The sequence below is a fragment of the Arachis stenosperma genome, chromosome 10 (assembly GCF_014773155.1).
Source record: "Arachis stenosperma cultivar V10309 chromosome 10, arast.V10309.gnm1.PFL2, whole genome shotgun sequence".
NCBI lineage: Eukaryota > Viridiplantae > Streptophyta > Magnoliopsida > Fabales > Fabaceae > Arachis > Arachis stenosperma.
Window position 1 is genome coordinate 7,451,870 of NC_080386.1, and position 11,092 is coordinate 7,462,961.

At 36.1% G+C, this 11,092-nt stretch overlaps 1 protein-coding gene across 2 annotated transcripts; it reads left to right on the forward strand.

Moving 5' to 3' along the window:
• The first annotated feature begins 2,099 nt into the window (after positions 1 to 2,099).
• LOC130955595 (protein VACUOLELESS1) lies at positions 2,100 to 10,574 on the forward strand. Of its 2 annotated transcripts, XM_057882485.1 has the most exons (16): positions 2,100 to 2,982; positions 3,570 to 3,860; positions 4,645 to 4,784; positions 4,942 to 5,047; positions 5,133 to 5,225; positions 5,324 to 5,413; positions 5,529 to 5,642; positions 5,804 to 5,911; positions 6,001 to 6,074; positions 7,381 to 7,435; positions 7,576 to 7,757; positions 7,994 to 8,123; positions 8,298 to 8,400; positions 8,994 to 9,091; positions 10,010 to 10,201; positions 10,373 to 10,574. In XM_057882485.1, the coding sequence occupies exons 1-15, from the start codon at positions 2,194 to 2,196 to the stop codon at positions 10,172 to 10,174; spliced, it is 2,538 nt and encodes an 845-aa protein (XP_057738468.1). In that variant the 5' UTR covers positions 2,100 to 2,193; the 3' UTR covers positions 10,175 to 10,201; positions 10,373 to 10,574. The 2 variants fall into 2 exon arrangements, with proteins under 2 accessions (XP_057738468.1, XP_057738467.1); XM_057882484.1 differs by having other exon boundaries at positions 10,010 to 10,574.
• Positions 10,575 to 11,092: the final 518 nt, after the last annotated feature.

An 11,092-nucleotide genomic window follows, 5' to 3' on the forward strand; every position in this document is an offset into this window, starting at 1 on the left:
AATCCCATAATAAGTATGTAACAAATATAATATTGACTCGTAGCTAGACATGGAATTTTTATTTGAATATGTATGTTTCAAGTTCCTTCACATCTTCTACATACTTAATAAAGAGTTTTATCAAACAGAACACTCATGACTATAAAACAGAACATTATTTTCAAATAGAGCATGACTATAATCAAACAGAGCTTCTCATGAAACCCCAACCTAATCAAACCATAGAACCATAGTAACAGAAAAAAAAACCAAAATTCCAATCACACTCACAACACAAGCATGTACAAAAAACATCATGCATTGCAAAAAAAGAAAAAAAAATTCACCTTTACAAATGGCAGAACTTCTTGTTTCTGACGCAGGAGGAAACAAATGATGGAGTGAAACTTGATTTTGATGTCTTGTGACTGCAAGAATTTCAACCTCACCAAAGGAACCCTAAAGAAGTAAAAGAGCATTATTTTCAAACAGAGCATGACCATAATCAAATTGATCATCCCATGAAACCCCAACCTAATCAAACCATAGAACCATAGTAACAGAAAAAAAAAAATCAAAATTCCAACCACACTCACAACACAAGCATGTACAAAAATCATCATGCATTGCAAAAAAAAGAAAAATAAATTTACCTTTACAAATGGCAGAACTTCTTGTTTCTGACGCAGGAGGAAACAAATGATGGAGTGAAACTTGATTTTGATGTCTTCTGACTGCAAGAATTTCAACCTCACCAAAGGAACCCTAAAGAAGTAAAAGAGCATTATTTTCAAACAGAGCATGACCATAATCAAATTGATCATCCCATGAAACCCCAACCTAATCAAACCCTAGAACCATAGTAACAGAACAAAAAAAAGAATCATAATTCCAACCACACTAACAACACAAGTATATACAAAAATCATCATGCATTGCAAAAAAAAGAATAAAAAAAAATTACCTTTACAAATGGTAGAACCTCTTGTTTCTGACGAAGGAGGAAACAAATGATGGAGTGAAACTTGATTTTGATGTCTTCTGATTGCAAGAATTTCAATCTCACGAAAGGAACCTTAACGTAATGGCATTCATGAAGAGAGGAGGAAGAAGAAGAAGAAAAGAAGAAGACAGAGGGTGGAAGTGGAGAAGACAAGTGAGGAGATAGTGTGTTTTTGATGAAGCGCGTTTCATATTTTTTTTGGGCCAAACGACAACGTTTTTGTCAAGTTGGGGCGCCAACCCAAAACGCCAACGTTTTGGCTTAATCCAACGTGGCAATTTCGTCACACATCAGATCGTCGGTGATGACTCATCACCGGAAAACTGTCCAGGGACTATTATGGTGCCCGGAGCCGTATCTGGAGGATTATAATGGTGCAATTGGGATCTCAGGGATCACATTGGGTAACGACCTGAATCTCAGGGACTATTATGGGGATTTACTCTCCATTTGGGGTTAGGGCACCGCGGAGGGAGGGGGTTGATAGTGAACGACGCCGTTTTCCGATGTTTTTAAAAAAAAATGACCCGATCTGGATTACATGAACCGGCCGGGTCACTGATTTTTACAAGTTCTGTCCGGGTCGAACCGGTTTTCACTGGATTCAAAACTTAAGCGGTTTGACGAGTGGTTCAGTCCGACTGAATCGAGTCGGTTTGATAATTACACAGATTGATAATATAATAAATATAAATGAACTAATTAATTATTAAAATAAAAGATAATTATTTTAATATAAAAATAAAAATAAAAAATTTTTATTTTAAAAAATACTAAAATTTTATATATTTATTTAATAATAATTAGATTATAATTTGTTAATTATAATTTGTTAAATTTTAATTATTTTAAAATATTAATAAAAAATATATTTTAAATTTTAATTTTAAATTTTTTATTATTTTATATTTTTTATTTATACAAAATTAAAACTGAGGATTCAAGTCATTCAACTAATAAGTAATAACTCATCAATTGAACTAATAAACCAACTTGTGCTATCACCAATTCTGTTATGACTAATCTGGCCTTTTTTTTTTGCACTCCTACTCTAACTAAAAATACCTGTCAATATAAATTAAAATTGGTATCTGGTAGCTTTGCAGATTCCAAAAAAGTACATGTCACACAAGAAAGGCAGAAACTCTTCCTATAGGGGTATAGCCCGATAGCCCGCAACCTCCCCACTTTCACTCTCTCTCTCTCCCGCAATGGCCAACGTCTCAGTGGCCGCGGAGTGGCAGCTCCTCTACAACCGCTACTACCGCAAGCCAGAGCTCTACCCAATGAGGTGGAAACACGTGGACCTCGCCCGCCACAAGGTCGCTGCCGCCCCATTCGGCGGTCCCGTCGCCGTCATCCGTGACGACTCCAAGATCGTCCAGCTACACGCTGAGTCCGCCCTCCGCAAGCTCCGCCTCTTCAACTCCGCTGGTCATCCCCTCGCCGACGCCGTCTGGCGCCACCCGGGCGGCCGCCTCATCGGAATGTCTTGGACCGATGATCTCACCCTCGTCTGCGTCGTTCAAGACGGTACCATCTACCGTTACGACCTCCACGCCCAACTCGTCGAACCTAACATCTCCATGGGCAAGGAATGCTTCGAGCAGAACGTTGCCGATTGCGCTTTCTGGGGAAACGGCGTTGTCTGCATCACTGAGCAGAATCAGCTCTTCTGTATTCCCGATTTTCGGAACCCTAAGCCCGTCCCCCTCGCCGATCCGATGATCGAGGAGCCGCCGCGGTGCATCGCCGTGATCGAACCACAGTACACTATGTCTGGAAACGTCGAGGTGCTTCTCGGAGTTGCTGACGATCCTGTGGTGCTTGTTGTGGAGGAGGACGGCGTGCAGCGGCTCGGGGAGGGTTTGCTCCGGGGGCCGCTGCAGAAGATGGTTGTGTCCCGTGACGGCAAGTGGCTTGCTTCGTTCACGCACGATGGGAGGCTCTTGGTTACCACCTCGGACTTGACCGGCATCATCATCGAAAGGGAGTGCGAGGTAGTTCCTTTTTCCTCTTTAATAATTGGAATTCGTCGTTGATAATTGAAAGTTTGGAAGCATCAGCTTTTTCAATTACAATATGTGGTTCATAGTAGTTATTTTAGGGGGCATATGTGTCTTCGTCAAGCACTAACAAGAACTAATATGCAAGAGTAAGACTAATACACAAGGTAGATGCTTTTTCCCCCCTCCTGATTTGTATAAGTTTGACTGTTTACTGTTTTGTTGTGCTGTGATAGGTGGTTTTGAGCGTTGTGTAGTTTTGAGAATTATGAATTTTGAAGCTGAAGTGTAGGGAAGTAGGAGGGTTACTTTTTGTTGGTTTTGTATTAACATTGATTTGCTTGTTATTCTCATTTTATTTTTGTAAATATTTGAGCATCATGATGCCGGAGAAGTGTGATTTTGTAAATGATGTAGAAATTAACAATAATTTTAAGCTTTCTAAAATGATAATGGTGCTATGTCTAGGTAACAGAAAAGAAGTGTATTGAATCTTTAATGAGTTATACGTATAAACTTGTTAGGGTTGGAGCGGTAGCTTAATTGTGCCCTTGTCTCAATAATTGCTTTCATGTGTGCAGTCCTCTCTTCCTCCAGAGCAGATTGCTTGGTGTGGAATGGACGCTGTGCTGCTTTATTGGGATGATATGCTTTTAATGATGGGTCCCGATGGAGATCCGGTCCACTACCTCTATGATGAACCTATAATTCTTATACCTGAGTGTGATGGAGTGAGGATATTGTCCAACACGAGTATGGAATTTCTACAACGGGTTCCGGATTCCACTGTTTCAATCTTCACAATTGGAAGTACATCTCCTGCAGCTTTACTATATGATGCCTTGGATCATTTTGATAGACGAAGTGCAAAGGTAGGGGAATTTTCTTTGTGCTGTTCTTTTACTGTTGCATGATTAACTTCATCAGGATTTTTATTCACTCATTATATCTTAAGGTTTGCTTGTACCTGTAGCAAACATTTCTGGAATTGTGAGGTGCCATATTCGCTATTATGTGTTATTGCTCAAATTGAAATTTCTACTCGGTGCCTACTTAAGTTTTCGGATGCAAAATTTAGAGTACCATTATAAATAGGGAGTGGGGAAAGATTTCAGTCAGTTCAGAGAGTGTGTGTGCGTGCGCGCGCGCGTGTGTGTGTGTGTGTGTGTGTGTGTGAGAGAGAGAGAGAGAGAGAGAGAGAGGATTGTCAGTACAATTTACTTTTTCTGTAGAGCCCTATTTAAATTTTCATCAGATAAAACCATTAGTTTTATTTTATTTCATTCAACATATTATCTTTATAAAATCATTTTGAAGAATCTAACCAAGGAACTTAATTAATAATTAGTAGCTAAAGCAATTAATTTGTTGGTACTTGGAACCTATGAACTTATGATTGGACCTTGAGAAATTCATGGATGGGCCACTTACCAATACTTTATATCTGTTGAATTATCAATGTGTCCTACAAATATTCTTAATAAGCTTATGTTCTGTTGGGCATTGTGATTCTATTTCATATTTTCTGTAACATAAGCTAGATTGAATGCATATTCAAACTTATATTATATAATTTTATTTAAAGTGGGACTTAATTTGCAATATATTATGGAATCAAAATTAGTTCATGCTTCTGATCTTGTTATTATCCCCCAGGCAGATGAAAATTTGAGATTGATAAAACCATCCCTTCCCGAGGCAGTTGAAGCATGTGTTGATGCTTCAGGTCATGAATTTGATGTTTCACGCCAACGTACTCTATTAAGGGCTGCTAGCTATGGTCAAGCCTTTTGTAGGTGAGTTTGGTTTGGAATTTCTGTATTTACTGATAAAAATCTGATAAAAGGGAAGTTTTGTCAAATTGAATACACTATTTTTCATTAAGATCTTAAGATGGATCAGCATATTTTCTGATATTTGCTCTCGGTAATGATATCCAGTTGACTTTGACAGTAATTTCCAACGTGATCGTATCCAAGAGATGTGTAAAATTCTACGAGTCTTGAATGCAGTTCGCAATCCCGAGATCGGCATTCCTCTTAGCATTCAGCAGTATAAGGTTTCTAAGATTTACTTGCCTATTTCCCAATCTGATAAAGTTGCATTTGTTGACATTTTACTGAATATGCCTATTGTCATGTCAGTTGCTTTCACCATCTGTTCTGATTGGGCGGCTGATTAATGCTCACCGACATCTGCTTGCACTGCGGATATCAGAATATCTTGGAATGAATCAAGTAAGAGCATATACATTGTATTTTTTTTTCTTGAATAATAGATTAATTGTCTTCTACTAGTATACTAGTGAGTTTGATGTTTATATTGGTTCCTGTAGGAGGTGGTGATAATGCACTGGGCATGTTCAAAGATAACTGCTTCATTGTCTATTCCTGATGCAACACTTCTAGATATTCTGCTTGATAAGGTTGTTTCTCTTTTTCTTTTATTTTTTATTTCTGTTTTTAGAAAGCCATACTTCAAACATGTTATGTGCATTCTGTTTCCGGCAGCAATTATTAAATTGAATTATTTTCATTCAGTTAAAATTGTGCAAAGGTATATCGTATGCTGCAGTAGCTGCGCATGCTGACAAAAACGGCCGTCGAAAGTTAGCTGCTATGCTTGTTGATCATGAACCACGCTCTTCTAAACAGGTGATATTCCAACTCTTGTTCTATCCCAATCAATGTTCAGTTATCTGCTTGTCAATCTTAAATATTTGGCTGATGTCTACTTTCTCCTTTGTTTTTATCTAAGGAAATTTTACATGTCCCATTGGAGATTTACTTGTGTACTCATTATTTCTGTTGTTCAGGTTCCTCTCTTGTTAAGTATAGGAGAAGAAGATACGGCGTTGATGAAGGCAACTGAGAGTGGTGATATAGACCTTGTTTACCTGGTCCTCTTTCATATTTGGCAAAAGGTCTCAAAAGCAAAACATTATAATTTTTGTAATGTATATGAACAACATTGTTTGTCTCTCACTTACACATTCTTCTGTTGATGATGCAGAGGCAGTCATTAGAGTTCTTTGGAACAATACAGGCCAGACCATTAGCCCGTGACTTATTTATAACTTATGCACGGTAGGTGACCTAGAGCCATATTGAAGAAGGCAGTACAATGTGGAATTATATTGAGGTTGCTAAGAACCCTTAAACAAATACCAAAAAAATAATAAATTAAAAATAAAAGATGCATATGATAAATGTGTTTTTTTCCTAGCAGTCATTACATAGAAATGTGAGACTTGGAATTTATCTAATGCATATGGAAAACTGTGCATTACAAAAATAACTAAGCCTTCCGAAAGCAATATGAATGGGCTCATGGCTTAGGACATAGGCCTAAGGTTTTTTTTCGTTTAGTTTTTTGTTTTTTTTTAATGCTATTCTAAGCTTAAAAGAGTGTTCAAACAAGTTGGGCTAGTAAGACATCATGTTAGAGTTTGTTATAGTTTTAAATAAAAAATGATATGTATACGCTGAAATCAGCTACCATATTTGTGTATACATGTGTTTTATACAGTTCCAATGTGTATTTTGTATTCCAACATGTATTTTATATGGATGACTGATTTAGTGGTTGATTTTTAATGTACGCATAGCATGATTGAATTTAAATACTAAGGATATTCAGATTGCATGTGATTGTGTCCCTTGGGCATAACTTGGATGCAAATGCTACTTTCTTTTTCCCTTTGTATTTTATTTTAAAATACAAGTTTAAAGAAAAGATAATAGTATATTAAAAATTGGAACAAATAATAAGTGGAATTTCATAGAAGAAAAATAATAGCAGCATGTATACCATAGTTGCTGCTTTTCCATGCATTTTGGATGTTAAACCTTTACTGTTAATCATGTTTTTGTGAAGTTGAAGTGAGTAGAAGCTGTACATGACCAGTCCAACAATAACATATAGTTCACTCTGAATCTAAAATAGACTAGATGCACTATTCTCTATGTTGTTGTATGCCTAATAATTTATCTAGATTTGTTTTATCATATTCTATTTTTTCTTATTTTTCCTGTTAAATAATTAAAAAAATAGTAATTGAGTGGAAGTTGCTGTCAATAAATTGTGGTTAATCATGGCTGTGTGCCATGACATGACTTGGTCCTAGGCCACAACTCTAGGATAATTCTTTTATTTTTTTAATTATTATTTAAAAAAAAAAACTGAGGCATGGTGAAATGTGATTGTTGAAGATATAACCTGATTAGCTTTTACGACTATATTTGTTTCTAGACCAGGCATAATTGAACTTCTAAGATAATCAAATTAGAAACACATAAATTTAGATTAAAAATTATAATGATTTGAAGAGTGAAATATGTTCTGTTGAAATTTTATACTATTCTTGCATTGCTAACAATGTCACATTTTCAGGTGCTATAAACATGAATATTTGAAAGATTTCTTCCTATCAACTGGACAACTTCAAGTATGTTTAGTTCAAAGAACTGCATAACCATAACATGCACAAAATATTAATTTGGTTGGATACATATGATTAAATGACTGGTATTTTCCACAGTTGCATTCTAATGTCTCTTTTGTATTGGACTTGTGTGATCCATGTAGGATGTTGCATTTCTTCTGTGGAAAGAATCATGGGAATTTGTGAAAAATCCCATGGCAAGCAAGGGATCTCCACTTCATGGTCCACGGATAAAACTTATTGAAAAGGCCCAGAGTCTTTTTTCAGAAACCAAGGAACATGTCTTTGAATCAAAGGCTGCTGAAGAGCATGCAAAGCTGTTAAGGTATGATCAATATCATCACATGATCATATAAGAAAAAGAAAATCAGTTCTAGCATTTGTTAGGCTCATGGTGCAGTTTGATGTGATATATCCTTGTATGTATGAATATTTGAACTTTGGCACTGGATATAAAGTGCTTATTGGATATATATATATATATATATATATATATATATATGCCATGCAATCAAAGCAGAGAGTTATGACACATTGACACTGGCACTTTTGCCATTGCAGAATTCAGCATGAACTTGAAGTGACTACAAAGCAGGCCATTTTTGTAGATTCAAGTATAAGTGATACAATCCGAACTTGTATTGTCTTGGGAAATCATCGAGCTGCAATGAGGGTGAAAACAGAATTTAAGGTCAGTAATTTTAAGTTGACCCTTACTTATGGAACTTGAATAAAAAGAATGGTGCAATTTCTGTCTGTCCCAAAATAATTTCCAGAAAATTTTGAAGTAGGAACACTCAGTCTTTTCAATGGTTCTACATTGGTTCTTGAGGCACAATTTAAGGCGTGTAATTAATGACTTCAGGTGTCTGAGAAGAGATGGTATTGGCTGAAAGTTTTTGCTTTGGCTACAATCAAGGATTGGGTTGCCCTAGAAAAATTTTCAAAGGAGAAGAGACCTCCCATTGGTAAGTTTATTAACTTAAAATCTATTTGAAATTAAGATTACATCATTCCTTGAAAATTTGATTATCTTCATTATGAGTATTTCTTGTTGAAACTGAAAGGCTTGAGTGGGTATGATAGTTGCTTTTAGGAGGATATCTTATCTGTTTTCAGTTTAATCTTTTCTTACCTTAATGAAATTTTATCCATCTATTGAAAATGAAAATACCTTGTCCATCATTAAGTTTTTTCTTTAGAGTTCCTGCTGCTGTTTTAATTTTTGGTTCGGATCTATGATAAGAAAACCTGTACTGATAATGACTGGGTAATATGAGAGAATTTTAGATGGTTATACCTTTATATAAGTAATGTAAGAAACTCCTATCAAGAACTGGTGTTTAGACCTGGAGTGTATCCAGTTGCATTGCTCTTAGAGGCACGTATGCATTCAGCTGATTTTCAATCGTGTTTCTTTAATAAGTTGCCGTACTTGTTAATCAAGCGTGTTGATTCTGTACTAAAGTGTTCCTTACATAGAAATGGTGTATTGCTTGATTTAGCTACTTCCTGGTAGCACTCCAAAGTTTTTAAGACCTACATGTTTTGACATTTATAGGTTATAGGCCATTTGTTGAGGCATGCATTGAAGCAGATGAAAAGGCAGAGGCTATTAAATATATCCCAAAACTCGCAGACCCTCGAGAAAGAGCTGAGGTAAGCTTGCTTAATTGTTCTTTTGGGTATTAGGTTGGCCTAAGATCCATGTCTCCAGAAACAATCCCGCTACGTAACCAATAAGAATTCTGCCAACTTCTGCCAACTCTTGTTTATGACTGTATTTAATGGAAGTGTCTTTGTGGATGTGTCTAATAGAAATGTCTTTTTTATAGTTGTGTCTAACAGAAGTGCCTTTGTGAATGTGTCTCCTCATACATATCAATGCTAATTGTAATTAAAATATAATAATTAATTATTGTTGGCAATAAGTTGGCAGATAGTATATTGGTATGCTATACTTTTCCCTCCAGAAAATGGGGCTGACAGCGAGTGAGGCTTAGCTCAAGTTTGAGCTTTATTCCCACCATGTTTTTTAAATTTAAGTATAATTTTGCTTTGTTGAAATGGCATTGAGTTTAGTAGCATGACAATTGTACTGCTTCGAATGTTATGTGTGGGAACTTTTAGATGAAGGAATGGAGTTCTCATTAATGGAATGTAAGAGAAAGGTGAGGAGTTGAGTGAAATATTATTACTTGTTTGATTTTTTTGAGTGAGTAGAATGGTGTATAGATTTTATTTTCCACTTTTCTCCTACAAGAAAAAAAATCAAAAGGAAGGATAAAACAGTAAACATAACAGCATATAGTATGTGACCATCCTTGATCTTCCTTGGTTTTCCACTCTTCCCATGGAAAACAATTCCAAACACTTTGGCCTGAGTCCTTTCCATTCCTTCGTTCCATTTTTTCTGTCCACTGAAGTTCCATTTGATCTTCGTTCCCTCTTCCCTGTAACTGTAACATTTGAGGGGAAAAAAAGGCCCTTGTTGTAAGATGAATATATGTAAATTTGCTTGGTTGTAAAATGCTTATTTCAGTTTCTTCTAACTTGCTTCATCTAATGTTTTGACAGTCCTATGCCCGAATTGGCTTGGTCAAGGAAGCTGCCGATGCAGCTTCGCAGGCAAAAGATGGCGAATTGCTCGGTCGGTTGAAACTAACATTTGCACAAAATGCAGCAGCGTCATCGATATTTGATACTCTCCGCGATCGGTTGTCCTTCCCAGGTGCTTCGTGAGGCCTTGTCCCCTGGGTTTTTGCTTACGTGAGTGTTTCCGTACACTAATTGCCCTTGTTTATTTGATTTTATTTTTTTATATTTATCGTGTATATTGTCTTAAAAATTGTATCTTATCTGTTAATAGTTGAGAGTAATGTGTTCAAATGGTTTCTGCTTTTTATTTTTTATTTTTTATTTTTTCAACTTTGTTTTTAGATGTCAAGGTGCCATTTGCGGTGTGCATGTGTGTATTATATTGCGGGATTTATCGTCAATGTACTTGTGTCATACAGTGTCTGATGAGTAGTAGTGAGTACTGAGTAGTGACCAGAGATAAGTGTGTGGACCATTGCAAAGACGTCGTTAGGTATTATATTTCGTCCTAATAATGACCACATTTCCTGTTCAATTATCAGCATATTGGTCAATGTAAATTCTTTTGTAAACCTGCCTTCTCTTTGGTTTTGGTTACGAAATCCAGCCAGCAATAACTTTCTATCCAAAGGAAAAAGGGGTCCTAGGATCGCTTGTTTACTTGACAGAAACAACACGACTAAGTTTAAAAAGAAACATTTCAATTCATTCCAAAGGCGGCTAATTATGTGAATTTGTATTAAAAAAATGGAATGATCCTGTTTATTTATTGATAGAAAAAATCAGCCAGTTATTTAGAAATATTATTTACTTTGATAAATAAAATTATTTGACATTAATCTTTTTTTTTTTTTGGGCCATACAATTCGCACACACATTCACACTCAACACACTCTATTAAGGCTTCATGCACCGTCTCTAGTGAGGCTTAATCCAGATGCAGCACATTTGAGGCATGATGATGGACATAATTATTTAAACCTTTGATAACTTAGACATTTGAGTCTCTTATAGCTACTCTCCAACTATCGTGTCAAAGCTGACGTTAAGGCACCCCAAACG